This window comes from Notothenia rossii, assembly GCF_949606895.1.
Source record: "Notothenia rossii genome assembly, chromosome: 5".
Lineage (NCBI taxonomy): Eukaryota > Metazoa > Chordata > Actinopteri > Perciformes > Nototheniidae > Notothenia > Notothenia rossii.
The window spans coordinates 12,805,079-12,824,760 of NC_136903.1; the positions used below are offsets into that span (position 1 = coordinate 12,805,079).

Sequence of the window (19,682 nt, forward strand, 5' to 3'; positions counted from 1 at the left end):
GTTTTTGTCACGCACTAAGACACACTAAGGCACCAGCTTTCTCTTCACTGTGGATGCGAACAGGATGTGGTGGGTTTCTCTTAGTGATGCATCATTGCCGCATTTACTTACAGCTTTCACAAGATGCTTTTAATGTCATATTCCTACGCCATTTTGTGTTTTGTTATTTTTCTTCTTCAACCTCTTTTGAATGAGGTTTCAACTGGAAAGCATTGAGCGCACACTGTTATCATACTGAGCGTTTTCTGGTGCACTTACATGTTGGTAGATCATAGCTCTGTAAGATTCTGTGCTCTACATGACGCCCGTGGCACTGACAGTCATACTAAGCAGCAACACATCATACAGAACTGGATTTCAGCATCAGTGTTTAAATATTCATATCAGCAGAAAAGAGCAGGGCTGGAATGAAGAAGGTTTTGTGCCATGATCAGAGGAAGTGGAGCCCTTTCATGCTGATCTACTCAGTTAGATACCAGCACACCGACATGACCCTGTTTCAGATGACTTTCCTACTTAATGTCACGTTCTACTAACAGAACACAACACCTATGGGAGAATGAGACCTAGATTTTATATCTCCTGGGTTTTGCGTAAATAATATTTTGACAAATTGCTTTCAAATGTTTAATCTACTGGCAAAGTGAGAGCAAAACATGATTAAAGTGTGTTTGTTACGAATATGTGTACTGCAGCTTTAAAAACTGCACTGCTTTCAACATATTTTCAGTTTATGGCTCAGAACAATGGTTCCCAACCTGGAGGAGGCACCAAAGATCGTAGGGGGGGCGCCAGGCCTCAGATGATTTGAGGCCAAATATCATATTTAGACTTTTTCTTTCTTCTGCCCGTAAAGTGTCCAAACCAGGCTTTTCTGGATAAGCGCAAAAAAGGTTGGGAACCCCTGGCTCAGAAGAACACAGTCAAATGAGCTTTACTCAATGCAAATACATGCAAGGAGTTTTTAAAAGCACCATGTTGTTGAGCACCACCCAGTTGATGGTAAGGGCTTTTAGTGGTTAGATTTTAATGAAGAAACATTTTCTATCGTAAGATATCTTTACAGAAATATATGCATCCAGGTCGATTTCATGATAAAATATGCTCTTTGGTAGGCCTATTGTGAGCCTGAAGTAGAGTCTCAGGCAGTATTTGCATGTATTTGAGTAGTGGATTGACTGCAGTCTGAAATGGTGAACAATGGGGATTGCACTGTGACCTGTCCTTGTTAAACAAGTATTCATGCTGACAATGTATGCTTATATTCTAGCAGGCTATCTTTATCCTTACCCACTCCAGAATAATAATGACATTAGGTTGTCAGCTTTCAGCTCTCTACCTGTCACCCACTGGTTAATCATCAGCCAGCTCACGGAGGGACAGTCATCCACATCCCCACAGGAGCTGAATATAGAATGGCTGTAATATTTACCTACAACATGTACAGGTGCTCAGTGAGGAGTTGAATTATGAATGTTAAAAAAACGTAATGGGAACAGTTTTTAGGGAAGCAGGCTTACATGTGTGTAGGCCTACTTTGCCTTGGCCTTTATTTGGAGCAATTCACTGAATCATACATGCCGACACTTACAGAATGATGCCACAAAACCAGGACTATGGATGAGATACTGAGGCAACTGTTTCCATGTTTCCTCTAATCTATCCCAATCTGACAGTGGGAATAAATCATCCATGTCCAATTTGCTGAAGTTTTCCTAATATGGGTGTCAATTAGTGCAAGAGTGCTACTGTGGCCACAGCTTTTCAGGCAGCAAACTGGGCTGCCGCAGGCAGCACAATGCATTAGCGCACGATGAGCTGTCAGAGAGGATTATTTCAGCCACGCCAGTCAGCGAAGGGGGTGGGCGCCGCTCTGCTGCACTAAACCAAGGAGAAAGAGTGGGCGGGAGACAGAGAAAGGGAGAGAAACACATAGAGGAAAGAGGGAAAGAAAAGAAAGTGTCCATTTCACCGGTTGGATTTTTCCAGAGCACCGAACACCGATGTTGGAACACTCTTCTGAGCTGGCCCTGGTGCAGAGTTTGTATGCCAACAGCATGCGTTGTCCCCCCTCTGCAGCCGGGATCTCTGTCAGGAATGAGGACCTGCCTATGAGGTACGTTTGGGTTGGCCCCTCATTCAAATCTGGGCTAGCTTTTGTGGAGCAGCCCGTATTTGGACTGCTTCTTTGTCTGGGCTGAATATTGTCATAGGATGTATTGTTTCCAGCTGAGGCGTTCTCTCATGCTGTGTCTGTGTGACTGTGGGCAGGGTGGTGTTCCTCTGCTGTCCCAGTGTGGTTTCCCCCCCAGGATTCCCGAAACCATCAATTTTATTGTTTGAATATGGCCATTCATATAAATCCAATTTTCCCTCGTCAAAGAAGTGGATTAGTTTTAAGTTGTATTGGAATATAACAATGAATATACAGATTCTCATGTCATTGAATTTCCTTTCTCCTCTCAACAAGGACTCAGATACTTGCATTAACTGTTAATAAAGAAAGAGACACAAATGTGTCTGTGATGCAGGTGTTTGTCTCTGAATTGAAAAGGACAAAAACCCATGTAAAAAATATATCTACTGAAACCAACCCCAGCCTGTACTCTATCAGTCAAGAAACAACAAAATATGTAATTTATGTTTAAAAGAACAAGAAAGAACATCTTGTAATTTGCATAAATTGAGAGGAACTGATAAGGCAGTGTTATCATTATTAGCCTAGGACATGTTGACCCAGTAGATTTCCTCTGAAAGGATGATAAGATGAAGTTCTCTCCATTTTGAGAGCCCTTTAGTTGGTCGCCATTCTGCAGCTTTTAGGAAAGGCTGAGCTGAAAAAAAGTGTGACTTCAAGTTTGAGGCAACGTTTTCAAACAGACATGATGTGACCCATTTGGGTTTCAAGTTGGCCTATTTTTACACTGTGCAGTTTTTCACGAAGGGGTGCAAAATTAAATTTGATGATGATGATGATGATAATGATGATGATGGGGGAGTGGAGCTTCAGCTCTACTGCATGAAAGCAAATCAAACAAAAAATGGATCACAGCGGTAATAATACTAATCTAAGATTAAGAATAGGAGGCTATTATTAGAAGATGCAAGCAACCAGCCATCATCTCTTAGAAAGGACAAGGAGATGCATAAACTGGTGCGAAGGCATTATGAATTATACAAAGCTGTGTATATTTTACATACTCACGAAAGAAAGGAGCTGCTCTTTAAAAGAATGCTGCTTCTTTTAAAACAAATCTCTTCAACAAGATCCCCTGAGATCTAATTGAGTCAAAGGAAATATGTGGTTGCTGAGGATGGGATGACATTATTGTCTTTTTCCTCCATTTTAATGAAACCTGATTCTCCAGAGAGGTTTACTTTATCTTTTTATAGCAGGCCCTCAAGCTTAATGGTAATGCATGTTGCATATAGTGGGCTTGTATGCATGTATGGCAAAATAGGTCGCATATCACATTATGCATACAAACCTCTTTTAGGCACTGTTTAATAAAGCATGATCTGCACTGGTGCCAAGTTGCCTTGAAATTGCTATGGATACAAGGATTACATTGGATTCCATGAATAGGATGTTTCTTAACACTCGCTATGAATAATATTTTTGGATTTTGCAGCTGCTGGAGCAATAATGAATGATTTGATAATTAGGATAGGCCCCAACCTCTATGCTAAGGCAAACACTACTTGACAGCAGCCCCCCTACTGTTCCCCTCCAAGTTAGGAGGCCTCGCCCTGCAAGTCTAGCACAACAAAAGAAGATAAGCCTCCCCTCCCCCAGGGAAACAACAGCCCAGCACAAAGGGGAACATGACCTATGACCCAGGGGGAAAGCATGACTGAAGACAGCAGAATGAAACTGCATTTTAACTATTTGATTTGAAAAGATCTATGGACATTTGCGCCATGTAGGGCATTAAAAAAGCTGGAAATAGTCTTACTTATTCTCATAATCCAATAATATAAAATACAGGTTCCTCATTTGGACTCTTGATGAAATATGGAAACAGGGGCAGCACCATTAAGCTTCATGATAATATCCTGGGTTTATATTTAAACAGTTTAAATGGCCCTCTAATCAGGATCATTAGTCCCTGACTCACCCATGAAAAAAAAAAAACACTGGACATGATCTGATTCTTATAATGTGCCTTTTTTCCTAAAGAGTCTACGTGATATCAGTCATTATACGAATACAAACAGGGATGTCACAGCAGATAAAACATAATAAACTACAAATAGGTCACTACAGTCTTTATAGAATACCACGTGCAGGCCCTGTGGGACATTACAGTAATTTTACATCAGGGGGTAGGGGCTCGTGAGGCAGCAGAATCAGCAGGCAGCATGCTTTCAGACTTTTGTTGAAAAGGCCACGCCTCTGGTTTGCTGCAGCTCAGTGTGACAGCGGCTTGCCTGAATTTATTTCAGTCGGAGACGAGAGAGAAATTAGGAGGAAGGAATAAAGGCGGATACCGGTTCCCTCTCTCTCTCGTGCAGTTTTGAAGAAGACGCCCCCCCCCCTCCCTGCACCTGTTCTGCTCCGTCTTGTCTCGCAGGAGTTGAGCCTCTTGCGAGTGAAAGTCGCTTCTCATTGTTAGATAGACGTTGTTTTGAGCATGACTTCGGCGTACAACCTGGATTTCCACCCTCTGGCCGAAAGTCGGTTAATGGCTTCGAGCGACTCAATGTAAGTAAACCAGCTATCGATGTGCATTGTGTTCCCGTCTCTTTGTGGACAGATTTGTGAGTGTTTTTTTCAAAGATACAACAGTTCAGGGCGAATTAGCTACCGTTAGCTTACGATGCTAACGTTGCTAATCATACGAGCAGTGACGGTACGCTCACCTGGAGTTCAAGTAGTTTGTCTAACTTCGATAATAAGGGGACGTAACCTCAACTGAAGTCAAGTTAAAGTGAATGTAACACGACTCCCAAACACGACACGGTTTGGTGGTAACGTCAAATTACTGGAAGTTGCTGGCCGAAGAAAACGCAGTTTGCTAGCTATCGGATACTAGGCGCGCTACATTAGTCAAGTGACATGTGCTTCCGGAGATCACAAGCTTCGGTATCGTATCTAAAAACTGCATTTATTAGGTTTTAACAACAAGAAGCTGCCGAGTGTGTGTGTAAGTTAACTTGTAGGGACACGGCACCACCTTCAGAGTTAGGTGAATAAGTTTACTTTGAGGTGTGCGGGATCGAAACGGTAAGTTTGGTGTAAAAACGGTCAGTTATTAACGGTTAATGGGAAGTGCGTTGAAGGCAGTTAACGCGATAGTTTGTGAAAAATATGTAGTGTTGCACACCTGATACGTGATTTGCTTTTTGGTTTAAGCTGAACAGCAGAAGTGCAGCTTGTTTGTAGGCAGCACACGGGCTCTGCTTTGCCTGGCGCACAACCAGACCCTCCCTGCTTCTCTGCTAGCTCTCAAGCTAGCTAACCCCCTCCCCGTCCATGTTGAATGCAGAGTGCTTACTTAAAAACACGTGGTTTGCTACATTATTGAGCCATTAATGGACATCTTGTGACAGGGCATGTACACACAAGGGAGAAGAGACATTCACCAAGCACATATGGTTGCATATCTTGTTTATATTTATTTCATTTTAGTACTGTCAGTCCTGCACAACCATCCGAATATTTTTGCACATTTGTACACAAAGTCACCTCTTTTAATATCTGCACATGTTTATTTTGTCATATTATACCGTACGTAGTGTTTTGGTATCTCTATATTACCCTATATTTTCAATATTACAATAGATTTAGAAATAGAATTTTTTTTATTTGTTTTAGATAACTGTTTATTTATACACCAAGGCACATTCATGTATTTGTAAACCTTCTTGGCAATAAACCTGTTTCTGATATTGTATCGGCACTTCTTAAGGGCGTTAAGAACATAGTATTTGTACTTTAACTTTAATTTGTAAAGGATCTGAGTACTTCTTCTTCTTCTGAAATATAACACCTTCTCTAAATGACGCCAGCTAATCCTGTTTGACAAAAACCCAAATCCTTCTTTACATTTAAAACAGTCTTTTTGACTGTCTAAAATTTAAATACGTAACACTTTTAAAGAGTGCTATATTTATTTAGCAATAAAATAATCCGATTCTTGTCTTGCTTTGTGTCTTTCACTTCTGTAAATGTCATGACCTAACTGTTATTTTGTAACAGTATGTCTTCAGACTGTTTTTTTGCAGTCTTATCATTAACGAATGTCAGTGTGGTTGGCTGCAAGGCCAGTTCTTGATTTGTATTTTTGATCTTTTGTACCACATTTTGTTCTACTGTGATTTATAGCTGAATACATTCCCTCAAGACAACAATAATGGACATGGGTTTTGTCATTTTTCCATTTATAAATAATAACAGTACCTGGTTCCATCTCCTAAAATGTGATGGGTTAATGCTTTTCTTTTTCTAATGGGATAATAGATTCTATGTCTTTTTAAGGTTAATGTATTTTAGTTGGACAAAGCAAGCCATTTTAAAATATGACCTTAGGCTGACGGAAATTGAGAAAATAATTGGTTGAATAATTTCTCAAGAAAAAAAGTTTTTCGAGGCCATAACTTGCCTTAATAGGCCAAATTGAGGAAAGCTTGTGGAAATAATAGGGTGTTTATATCTATGACAGGTTAAATTGTGTATACTATTTCCCATTTGGGACTAAGGATATTCTTTGAACAGTATCTCATCGATCGGACATGGAGATGGTAAGGTGCTGATTAGATCCTGTCCCAGCTGTATTTGATTGATTTATGTTGTTCATTGTTGACATTGAGAGAGACTATTTGGGCTTAAGTGTGATCCTTTGGCAGCCAACACGGCCATAGTGCTATGTCAGTAAGCTAAGCGTCACAGTGATCCCCTTTTGTTGTGGTCGGGACGCTGTTGATCTGTGCAAAGTGTAGGATCTTGGCACAGAGTCTGGGGGCTGCCCCGGCCAGCTGTTCTGCTCTCTGAGGGTGGTGGCGGCGGCGGTTTGAGAGTGCCATGCAGCCAGATGTTGAAGGCCAAGTGTGGGAGGGCTGTGATCCGGCCTGTCACCTGTTTCTGTGCTCCTGCTGCTTGCTTGGCGCTGCAATAATTACACGACTGGCTGTCCTGGAGCTAGGTGTACACAGCCGTGGAACGCTCATAATCACGTCCCCTATGTAGGGTGGTGAGATCGAAGGTTGAGCAAATTACTGTGCATGCTTTGCAAACAAAAGATAGTGTGGGACAGGGTTGCATAGCACCAGATAATCCCACCATGTCCATGAAATTGTCATTACTGTGCGTCTGTTTAGTTATAAACAAAGCCTGTACCAGAGGCATATCAAATCAGCAAAATAGTGTATGGTACTATTAAATAGATGGATATAAATTAGCACATATTTTTTCATATTATGCACTGTTCGGGTCAGCATGCTTCTGACCTTGAATTCAGAAGCGTGTCTGTAGTCCACATGAATTGAAAAGAAAAAGCACTTCTTGAGAGGACAAGTCCAGAGTAGCAGTAATCGAATTCGGATTGGATCGAAGGCATGTGATGTGACAACAAGAGAACCTCTCGTTTGGATTGATGGCTTTGTGGGGCAGAAAGCTTCTGTCAGAAATTCGTTTTTTTTTATCATATGAAGTATTTGTCTGCTATTTTATTAGTTTGACTTGTATGGATTATATATTGCCCTTTTTTAAAAATACAGGCAATGCAATCAAGCATATTATTAACGCTACTTTCAGCTTATACTCAGAACAATGCACTTTTTCTATTATGGTTGCGATACAAAAGTGTTAAAAATGTGATTAAACATACTTTACTGGCTCACTATATTGTAAACTGTTATATTTTTTTAACATAGGAATTACCCCCAGTTTCCACTGGGTCCGTCTGCGCTGCGCCGCGGTTTTGGTCTAGCGACATAACCCACCGGACGCGTCCCAGAAGCGTTTCAGAAGCGTAGCGTCGTGCGTGCAGGCTCGCAGTTTTGTTATGGATTCTGGTTTAATTTGGGTATTAATTAACTTTAAAACATTAATATGTAGTTGTTACCTTCCACTCCACAAACTGCAGCGACTAAAAACCAGGCCTTGTCCTTTCTGATGTTGTCCTTGTAGTAAGCATTGGTTACATCATATAAAATATTGTGTTTTTCCACTTCCATGATGAAAACCTCGTCGTCCATTGTGCGTATCGTAGTGGAGGTGTTATGATGAAGGTGGGGGTTTTGCTAAATTAGTATATGTGGGGGATGGGCCTGGCCCGGATGCTCACCTTTCCACTTCCTGCGAGGGGGGGCTGTCTGCCCGACCTTACGTTACGGCTGCGCCGCGGCGAAAATAGGATTCATCCTAATTTTAGAGAAGCGCTGCGCCGAGCCGCTTCTGGGATGCTTCTGGACGCGGCGCATGTGGTGGAATAGTACCCATTGACTTGAGTGGCCGCGATTCTAATGACCGCCACGGCGCAGCGCGGCGCAGACGGACCCGGTAGAAACTGGGGGTTAGGGCTGCACGATATCGAAAAAAACGGACATTGCGATTATTATTATTTATTTTTTCCCCTGCGATATATATTGCGATATGAAAACATACAGGAATTGAAGAAAATACCGTTTTTTCCCCCCGCAAACCATCCTTTGTTTTGAACTTTAATTTGTATTTTTTAAACTATATTTAACCGGATGAAGGATTTTAGTCACGGACGTCTGGATCTTAAGTTATCAGAGCAACAAGCAGAGCTTGCTCGGTTAGCAGTGCCGAACTGCCCTGGAGAAACACATGAAACTACTTTATTCAGTGTTTTTACCTTTAATCACCAGGTCTGTTTGCTTTAGAGATTTGATTGTGATTGGTGGTTTGCTGTGCATGCAGAGCCTGCTCACTCAAATACCCCTGACATGAGAGCCGCACAAGTTTTCCTTTAGTAGCAAGCAGCAAAATGATTGTAACATGACGTGTTTGAGTTAATTTGCCTACTTAATATCGCAAGTCCTAAAAAAATTATAATAAAAATCGCACGTCCTGCGATGTGAATATCGCGATTATCGTCACAACACGATATATATCGTGCAGCCTTAATAGGAATCAATAAGCAAAGGAGTTCTTTTGGACACAGCCACATACAATGATATGGTATTTGTAAACATTACCTAAAAGCACAAAATTACATGTTAGATGGGGAGTTTTTTATTAAAATTGCTCTATTGCTTATCACGGGTTATGCTAATGGATGCCAAACTAAGTCAGGGCAGTAAGCACACTCTGTCAAGGTAATCAAGTGTAATTGCAGCGTTTAGTTTGTCTCTTCATTTGTGATGCATTAGTAAAGCTTCTGCCTGTTCGTTTGAGCTCCACCTGAAGATTTTAATTCAAGCTCCACCTGACACAAACAGAGGTGTGAGCATTGTTTATTTAGTTGGATGTGTTTGTTTGTTCACAGAAGCTTCGCTTTAGCAACGTCATCCGTATCCGCCAGGGATGCTTGTTGTGAGTATGGAGCTAATGGGGCGGGCCTTGTCATCAGATGCTGGCCGTCTGTTAACATGAGGCCCATTCAGAGGCTGATTGAACATGTCTGTCTTCATCATGGAGAATGCAACAGTGAAATCAGGCCATATTGAGCTGAATTGGAGTTAATGCCAGGAGGAAATATCATAATGACTTCTCATCAGAACCACAATGTGCTGATTAGGGTCGACCACTTGGTATGGAAATCGAATAACACACAGCCTCCTGTTTCTGCTTTTTAGCCTCAAGCGACATCCGTCCAGAGTTGTCATTTGTTTTTTCAAACCTGGGCCACGAGTCTGACTGGTTTTTCCTTAGGGGTCCTACAGCAAAGTTATGTAAATCCTGCTGCTGTCTTCTGTGACCAGTTTTGAAGTTGCAACTCAAAGCCTGTGCCGAAGATATTTTTATGCCAATCTTTTTGAAAACTACTTCAACGTGTCAAATAATATTCTGCCTCTTTTTGTAGTAGAGGAGAAAATAGATGGAGCTAAAAGAGTGAGCCCTCATGTTGACAGCTGTCAAAGATATTACCAAGTCATTAGAGGCATTCTGTGTCTCGTTTAATCGGCTTATAAGGCCGCTTGTTTCCTGAAAGAAAAGCAACTCAGGATTTTTCTGAGGGTATTGCAAGCAAACAGCTGTTTCAGTTGACTGATTTTCCTCTTTTCTCTGAAGCATTACGTTTGCCCATGTGATCTCTGACTTTCCTTTTATCCTGAATAAAGCTTGACAGCCAAAACAGCCCAGGGCTAATGAGTTTTATTTTATTACTCCAAACAAGAAGAGGCTCAACCTTATGTGTAGCATTGCCCTAACAGGACTTGTTCATTTAATATTTTAATTAAAGAAACATTGGGGGTTGAATACCAAATAACCATGACAGTATTAATATAAATACATTTAGATTATGTTTGTGTTGGTTTATTTTAATATAAGTGACCACAACAATTGCTTTCCGTCAGCTGTGGGTGCAAAACAAAATCATGTGATGAGACATGTGCTACTGCTGTGACCCCTGACGGTTTAGGGATGAGTAACGTAACACAATGCTGAGCTTTCAAAAAAGCTTTTCGAAATCTTGTGCATTACCAGTCAAATTGGCCGGCTTTCTATTATGGGCACAGCAAAGGTGTCGCTGGCATACTTGCGTGGTCAGAGGGAGCTCACCAACAGGACAGACACATGGTCCAAATAAATCACCTGTTTTTTTTATGGGTGGTGCAGCAGTAAGCATGCAACTGTCGTGGCTCTGAATGACTTGTCAGCTGCTGCAGGGTGTCTCGGGCTCCACGAGCTGCCACATCGCATGGCTGTTCGTGGACGCTCAGCAAAAGACCTCATTCCTGTCTGAAGCACCCTGCTGGGCTGGTAGAGAGCAGAGCCGGGTCGTATTGATAGAATCAACTATAATCTTTTTTTTGTTAGTACCGTTATCAATGATTTGCTAACATTTATTGTGTGTCTGTTAGTACTTTTTCCTTATAGAATATATATAATCTGCAGTAGGTATGACTGATTTAGCGTCTTGCCACTCCAGTTCTGCTGATGGACACTACTTAATGTCAGCAGGTGTCACTTCAAACTGATATGCTACTAGCAGATGCTATTTGGTTTCTTACAGAGAGTTGGATTTTACAGCATGGCTATTTCTTGGCCTGTACCAAGTTTAAGTGGTGCTAATTAAATGGATTGTGTAACATTTGGACAGAGCCAGGCTAGCTGTTTGTGTCTATTTCCAATCTTTGTGCTAAGTTAACTGGCCACTTTCTTAAGCTTCATATAACCTACTGATATGAGAATGGTTACAATGGGTCTCACAGTTAGGAAACACCCTGCGATATTTGTTTTTAAGCGACCCAACGGCCATATCTCCGGCTAGGAAGGTCGTATCAACGTGCTCCCGTCTCTAGCACCCCCGCAGGCCGAGCTACAAGTGAAAGAACTAAACTTACATGAAACTTCCGTTGGGTTGCTTAAAAGTCAAGCTTCAGTTTAAGATTCACCCTGTAATAGATGTAAAACATGTGATGGAGCATTACTAACCTGACTCAGATGGTTTGTTTCACCAAACCATCTAGGAAAGCTCCATTGGAAGCCATTTGAAAAGGGCAGACACAAAATACTTGGCAGGTGATTGGATCAATATGTCTATCACCTTCAATCATGGGCCACTTCTGATTGGTTAACAATGGCTGGTACATGTGGAGCACATCACTTCTGATTGGTGTGGATGAATGACACACAAGAAGAACAAAAAAAAAAAGTATAAAAAAAAAACGTTTTTAAAAATCGCACGCTTTGTGATTTGATAATCGCATAATTTAAAATCGCGATTTTGATTTAAAATCGATTCAGTCCTAGAACAAAACCTATACTCTAGAGCAGGGGTTCCCAAACTTTGCCATGCCAATGACCCCCATATAGAATTATCCTCTGGCGGGGACTCCCCCGTTGCAATTTGTATAAATGATGAGTACATTATAATGGAAAATATGACAAACATTTTTGTATTTATCTTTTGTTTGTCATTCATTACATTCATTGTGTCTTCTGTTAAAAACATTCTTAACACAATATTAAACAGTAATATCAACAGTAAAAATGTTTTTAAAGCATTTTTAAAGTGATTTCTGTCTTTTTAATATTAGATCATTTTGAACAGTAATATTAACAATTAACATATATTTGTAGCATTTTTGAAAGCTACTTATGCCTTAATAATATTATATATAATATTCAACAGTAATATTAACAATAAATATATTTATATTCATATAAACAACAATATTTGCTACATCCGTGCTCTCATCCAGCTGCAGAGCAAAATATTCACTAGCTCTCACTTGCTCCAAAAGCTGAGCAGATACTCAGTTTCACTCTCAGTAGCGGCAGCTCGATTCTGATTGGCTTGAAGGGCGGTCGTGTGATTTAAATGTTTTATAAATACAAAATATTAAAAGATTGGCATCAAAGGGCACATAGATTGATTGATATGCAGTTATTAATAACATCAACAAAAAAAAAAGTAACGGGGCCCCCACTTTGAAAAACACTGCTCTAGAGCACATTTACACACACATTTGAATCTTGAAATGTTCACCCAAAAAGTTGGTAATTGCTTGTTTTCCTCGTTCACAATTTGTATGATGTAGGATTTTTAAAGTTCCAAAAATATTTGTTTAAATTAATTTAGGGCTGTCAAACGATTACAATTTTTTATCAGATTAATCACAGCTTAAAAAAAATTAATCATGATTAATCACCATTCGAACTATGTCCAAAATATGCCATTTCTTTATGTATATTGTTGTGGGAGCGGAAAGATAAATGAAAGAAGGCGGATATATCCATTTAACATACAGTATGTTTGTTTATTATAAAATGTTTCTGTGTGTCAAAATGAAAGACAGCCCACACACTTATCAATCATCAAACCGTGGGGTCTTTAGTGGAGCACGCGCGTGAACTGCGAGCACCAGAGCCTCGCAGCGGCGAAACTGAGGCTCCGTGGTAAACTGTGGTAACATGAAGAGCTGTTTGGGAGCCGAAACAGCCTGTGTTTTAAGAGAGCCGAGCCAAATGATCCGGCTCACTAACGTAAAAAGACAGTATCTATAAGGGACGGCTCAAGTCAAACCCCCCTCCCGCTCTCGGGGTGGACACCCTCTCAGCCCTGGTCTGGCGGAAACACTGGTGGCTGGCGTTTCCCTTAGGGATAAGGTGAGAAGTTCAGTCATCCGAGAGGGACTCGGAGTTGAACCGCTCCTCCTTCGCGTCAAAAGGAGCCAGTTGAGCTGGTTCAGGCACCTAGTTAGGATGCCACCTGAGCGCCTCCCTAGGGAGGTGTTCCAGGCACGTCCAGCTGGGAAGAGACCAAGGGGTAGACCTAGGACCAGGTGGAGGGATTATATCTCTTCGCTGGCCTGGGAGCGCCTTGGGATCCCCCAGTCAGAGCTGGTTGATGTGGCCAGGGAAAGGGAACTTTGGGGCTCTCTGCTGGAACTGCTACCCCCGCGACCCGACCACGGATAAGCGGGAGAAGATGGATGGATGGATTATTAACAAATCAGTATGGTCTTTTAAAATAAACAAACAACATACTAACTTTAACATTAAAATATTAATATTATCAAGTGCATTTTTTTTGGTGATACGTTATATCCCCTACTGACGCTACTACAGTTCTTTAAGGCTAGTTCAGCCGCATTGGTACTTTTAAAGTGTAATGCTCTTATATATCTTTTTTTTTTTTTTACTTTCTCTCTGTTGCCCTTTATTCGTTCCTTTCAACTTAAGCGGTCAATACAGCTCTTAGTGTGACTGTGCTCTCTGGTACACTTGTCCACTTTAAAATATTGTTCCACAAGGTTACAACACTTTGAGGCAGACAATTTGAATCAACTATTTTATTTACTTGTGATTTAAAAAATAGATGTTTTGTGTTGCTGCAGTTAAGCTGTCAACTTTGAGCGGGTTGGTAGGAAGGCCAAAGATCTTAGCAGTCTCTCAAGCTGAAGATACAATGCACAGCTGCAGGGGGCTTGTGCGTTTAATGAATGCTAAGGAGAGCCAGTCAAAAGAGCTCATTTTGAGCCTTAATGTTTTTGAATGCTGTGACACATTTCCAGTTTTTTTTTTCTAGTGAGGTTTGCTGTTTCTACAGCGGGATTTCATTTCAAAGGGCCCTCAGCAAAATGGCGTCAGAGTGCCACTGGCAATACTGAATAAATGGTGTCACCCACCAGTGCTGTGGCCTAAGCAGACATAGCTGTTGATGTGTTCCAAAGCATCTCTCTGACTTGGCCCATTGTGCTGTGGAGGAACGGTGAATAGTGTTCTCCAGCAGGGCGAACAATATGTGATTGTTCCCCCTGCTGTGGGAAGAAGCTGTAGGTTACTCTCTGTACCATCGCCAAAGAGCCTGAGGAGGAGATGTAACGCAAAATCTCTGTCTGCTAACCAGTGATTCTCTCAGGTTTAGCGCTCTGCAGTGCTGCTTACCTTTAGCTGTCGGAGCTGGTGGGAGGGGGGCACCCACCCCTTTTTGGTGGAGAGAGGCTTTTGTTTCACTGGAGCATTTCTTTTTTACCGTTTGTGTGTCAGCGTTCAAATGTATTGACAGCCGCCAGGGCATAAAGAAAACATTCGTACAGAGGTGTGGAGCTGGATTTCAGAAGAACAAGAACTTAAGTGTAATTTGTTAGCATGTCATTTAGGTCCCTCAAGGAGTTTGGTGTTTCTGCGGAACGGTTGGGCACAATTTGTAAAAAATGGATGGCTCGCGTCCAAAGGTCTGTGTGTGACATTGTTCTTACATTAACGTATCTTAAACAGTTTTTAAAATGTTGGTTGTGTGTGTGCTAGACATCTTTTGTACTATAGTCTACATCTATTGACTTGTGATCCTCTGTGGTACTACATAATTGGGAGTGATGCTTCATATTTGCATGATTTGTCTACGCCCATGAAGGTAGCTCCGGGACGAGACTTTTGCACCCGTCAGGAAATGTGTTTTTGCGTCCGAGTGAGACAAAGTTGCTGTAGTCGTAGATACACTGGTGGGTATTGATTCTCTGTCCCAAGGCTTGCCTCAAAGGAAAATGGCACGATTTAGTACTTCACTCATCTTCATCATTGCTCTACTACCCCGAACACCCAGATTGTTATTCGATATGTTGTTGACTATGCAATCCATTGCTGTTGGACCATCCATTATTGTAAACAGTATATTGTTTAAGGAACTACTTCAGTATACACATCAGCTGGTGACAATGCCAAGGATTAATGCTTTAGAAACAAGACTCCTAGTATTTTTTTAAAATATATAAAACTTATCAAAGCACAATAATAAACCTAATTTTAGGTGACAATCATTCTCCAAGCTGGCCTGATAGCAAACAATCCAACAAGAGCATTGTTCAAACTGTGAAATAATTTAGTATGTTGTGTTGCCATGTGGAGCTGTTACTTATATTGCTAGATCGCAATTGGTTCACGCAGGCACTTGTTTTTTGATTTTTGTATTTGAAAACCCTTTCTGTGGTTTCTAGCCAAGTACTTGACAGCGTGCAACACAGCGTATCATATTTGAATCTTTCAAATGATAATATTTGAAGACCCTTGTGTACTTAAAACCAATCTATTTTGTTTCTCTCAGCAACGGCAACGGCAGCAACATGAACGGTTCGCTGGAGCAGTTAGATCAGCCGGATCCAGACTCCATCAAGATGTTTGTGGGCCAAATCCCAAGATCCTGGACAGAAACAGAACTCAAAGAGCTGTTTGAGCCATTCGGAGCTGTGCACCAGATCAACATCCTCCGTGATCGCACCCAGAATCCACCTCAAAGCAAAGGTATGTTCCACTCTTTGGTTTACTCGTTTTACCATTTACTCGGGATGTTACTAGATGTCTTTTTTAAGATAGTGTTGAGCCTTCTGTTTAATTTAAAACCTACATTCTTTTCAGTATTTTGTTTTTGAAACCCATAATAAATTGTCATATCTAAGCATGGGTCAGTACAGAGAAACGTAGCCCTTTGTCAAATGCTCGCCGTTGTCCTCCACCTGGATTTGCATGGGTTTAGTGGTCAAGCCCTATACACAAAACCCTGTTATAGCCACGTCATCAGCACAATCCCCCTTAGGCAGTGCACAGCATTGCCTGTCTACACACGCAATGCAGCCGTTAGTGCAAACGGATGAGATGATTCAATAGTCTTTTTGTTTCTGGGTAAAAAAGCAAGACTTTTTTTAATAACCCTGCCATTATAGGAATATATTTTCTATTGTACTTTGCCATTTGGCTTAAAAGCACAATTTTATGAAGAAAGTGTTACTCGACTGCTATTTTCCATTAAGACGTCTATCGATGCGCTCACCTTTTTATAAATGGTGCTCGAGTTGAGCGGTTCAGTTTCAGTTCCAATTAGTAGAGACGGTGAAGTGCAGGCCTGCTGCCTCCACCTTCTGCAGAGAGCTGCAAAGTGCCACTGAAAGGGCTCAGTCTCCTGTAACTAACTGCAGGTGAATAAAGAAAGCGACAGTTTCACTGATGTAACTGTCCTCGTTTTACGACAACACCCACATTTCAAATGAGTTGATGGTTGGATTGCTAAAGGCACTAATCCACTCTGGCGGGATATTCTTTGATGCTGTATTCTGCGTCTAAATGGAGTTTTGAGATACCAATGCTGTACCGAGCTGCCTGGCTATCATTAAAGAGCTCTGGCCGACTGTCGCTGGTGGTCTTTAAAGGTGTTATTGGCCTTTAGAGCCACTGTTCCACTGGTTAAGCCTGTAACAGTGTTGGTGGAGGCAGACTGAGGGAGAGTGTTGCTCGACTGGCTGTTCAGCCAAGTGAATAAGTGATTTGATCCATTTAGCACAGTAAATCCTCATGTTTTTGCCTCCGCCCTTTTTCTTTTCAAGTGAAAGACAGACATGCTGACAACAACGCTGCTACTTGGAGGCGGACGTATTGCCTTTCTGCTGTTGTATTCTCCATCTCTCTTTTTTTTTCAACATTCATTCAAACGTCATTTGTGAGGCAGTACATTATAAAGTGATGACTGTTGGCTGTGCAGATAAGTTATTTGCCTTTTTTAAATGATTAGCAGTATAAATGTTTTGATTTTCATGGAAAAAAGGAATTTCTTAACTGTCCTATTAACTGTAACTATTTGGTCCAAAAGAACCTTTAGCATGGATTGTAAAATATCTTGACATTTTGGAAATAGTTTATTTTAAATCATTTTTCTTTTGAAGGTTAGTTTTATGCTATAATTTGAATATACTCCTCGTAAATCCTCGTTATATTTGTTGTCTGGTGGCGTCTCACAGCAGACGTGGACCCAACCAGAGCGGCTATGCATTAAATATTCATGATAAAAACATACAATCAAAGTTAATATGCATAGCTGGAAAAATAAACAAAATGGAAATGCACATTGATTGCTGTGTGTATAATTTGTTTAATTTCTCAGCACTGCATTTATGGTAATTACAATATTATCATTTAGTGATTTCGTTTTTTTTAGCTACCTTTTTTTAAAAGTGTAAAAAATCTATGCAACAACCCTAATTGCAGCACATCATGTGACCTGGACAGCACTTAATTCACATGATCTTTTTAACAAGATATACACACCCAACAAGGCCAGCATATCCTACATGTGTTCAAAGTTACCCCAGCAAAATCTCAGGGGTAATTATAATTCTGTGTATAAAGAGATATCCAGCCAACACTGCAGTTCATTGAGAGGATGGATAGTTCAAAGCCTCCTTTTCTTTCTTTTTTTTTTAAGCAAAGACCTCCCCTGTTCTATGTGGAGTGTCAGCTGTGATGGCCTATTGACATGTTAATGCAATGTTAATGTATTCTAATAGATCATCTGGCCTGATCACAGCGGCCTTTGGCTCACTCAGACTGTGTGAGGTGAATATGGTGCAGACCCACGCCCATTAATTTTCTCTGCCTTCCTCCTTCCCCTTTCCCCAGTAGTCTGGATGGCAGTTTCATTAAAGCAGGATGGCCTGATGATATTTGCCTTATGTTTATTTGCATGGCAAATAATCCACCGTTCAGTCACACCCTTCCTATGTTATCAATCTTCCCATTTGTTAGTTGAAATTGCTGTAATCCCTCCTTCATTTGGGTTGTTTACTTTGCCACGGATCTATGGAGGATCCATCCGATTTTGAAGGGTTTTTTGGGTCACGTCTACTGCAGGTCATGAAAAAATCATCTGATAACCATCACGCCTCTCTAGATGGTTTATTTAGCCCCAGTAAATGGGAGGCAGGGCTAAGCAGCAGAGAAAGAGAGGCAGAGCTCAGCTGGTTGTGAGAGAGAGACGAGAGCAGCTCGATGCATATTAGAGTTCAACAGCCCTCCCCGCGGCCTGGGAGCTCCAGTAACAGCATAATACACACTATGTAGGTCAGAGACGCTGCAGTGCTCCACTTCCCCAACCCAGTGAAACTGACAGGCTGGAACGCCGCTGGCGGTCTGCTGGGACGGAAGGATGAGAGGCTTTTTTTGTTCTCCCTCCCCCGCTCTTCTTTTCTTCATCCCCCTCCCCCATCTCCTACCTCCTCCCATGATTCCTCTTCCTTGTTCTCACTCCTTTTCCGACTTGTCTCTTTGTGCTGTTTTTATGCCTCCTGTATGTATGTTTGTATGCGATTGGATTCTTATGTAATGCAGCACCACTCTCTATGATGTGTTGGTGTGTTGGTACTGTGCCCTGGCATGCCTGGGTTTTGTTGACCTGTGGACAGTGCATCAGTGCCTCCTGACAGCTATCTGAACCCTGTGGTCATCTCTATGGCCCAGTCACACGGCAGCCTTCAGCTATCATTACTCAAGTGTCCCCGCTACAAGCTCCTACATGCTCTGTGTGCAGCATCGAACAGTTAGTGCTAAGAATAACCTGTCACATGCTTTAAACATGTCATATGAGGAGAACAGCACTCATACGACTAGCTCCTTTTCTGCGCTGCAGTTGTTGTGGTATTAGATTCACTGCCTGTATGCGCTGTGTTTCTAATGCTGTTTTTGTGTCCTTCCCCCCGCCCATTGTTTGTCCCTGTTTTTCCTCTCTCTGCAGGATGCTGTTTTGTAACTTTTTATACAAGAAAAGCTGCACTGGAGGCCCAGAATGCACTGCACAACATAAAGACTTTAAGTGGGGTGAGTAAGCACAGTATGGTCTGCATTTAGCTGCTTGAGCCCTTCTACAGCACGGCTGCAGCCTGTGAGCTTTTTGCTGGCTGATAATGAGCTCTCGGCTCACTGAACGCAAGTTTGCCCTGAAAAATATCTGGTCCCCACTATGCACTGACATCCAGGGAGGACTGCCGCTGAATCTCAACACACTGAACTGATAAGCCCGCTGAACACGCACACGCACACACACACGTGAAGTGTGAAGTGTGCTTGACCAGGCAGCAGGTTATTCACTGAGGCACGGAACCTGATTGCCACAAAGTGGAACAAAATATGAATACTTGTCTTCATGAATCATTGATGCACATCTACATTTTTATGTCCTAAAGTTGGAGGAATAAAGAGAAAAGGGATGAAGTCTCTTTTAACAATGACGCCTTGTTAGAGTGAATGTTGTCTCCCCTCCCCTATTTCCCCTCCTGATTTA

General features: G+C 41.6%; 1 protein-coding gene across 12 annotated transcripts in view; it reads left to right on the top strand.

Moving 5' to 3' along the window:
- Positions 1 to 1,894: 1,894 nt before the first annotated feature.
- Positions 1,895 to 19,682, top strand: part of LOC307041666 (CUGBP Elav-like family member 2) — a 37,737-nt gene continuing 19,949 nt past the window's right edge. For 2 of the 12 annotated variants that reach the window (XM_079685129.1, XM_079685127.1), the window contains exons 1-3: positions 1,897 to 2,116; positions 15,684 to 15,880; positions 19,137 to 19,219. In XM_079685129.1, the coding sequence (XP_079541255.1) occupies positions 2,004 to 2,116; positions 15,684 to 15,880; positions 19,137 to 19,219 (393 nt within the window). In that variant the 5' untranslated portion in view covers positions 1,897 to 2,003. Of the gene's footprint in view, positions 2,117 to 4,410; positions 4,706 to 14,785; positions 14,818 to 15,683; positions 15,881 to 19,136; positions 19,220 to 19,682 lie in introns of those variants that run through there. The other 10 variants (XM_079685121.1, XM_079685124.1, XM_079685131.1 and 7 more) reach the window with 9 other exon arrangements.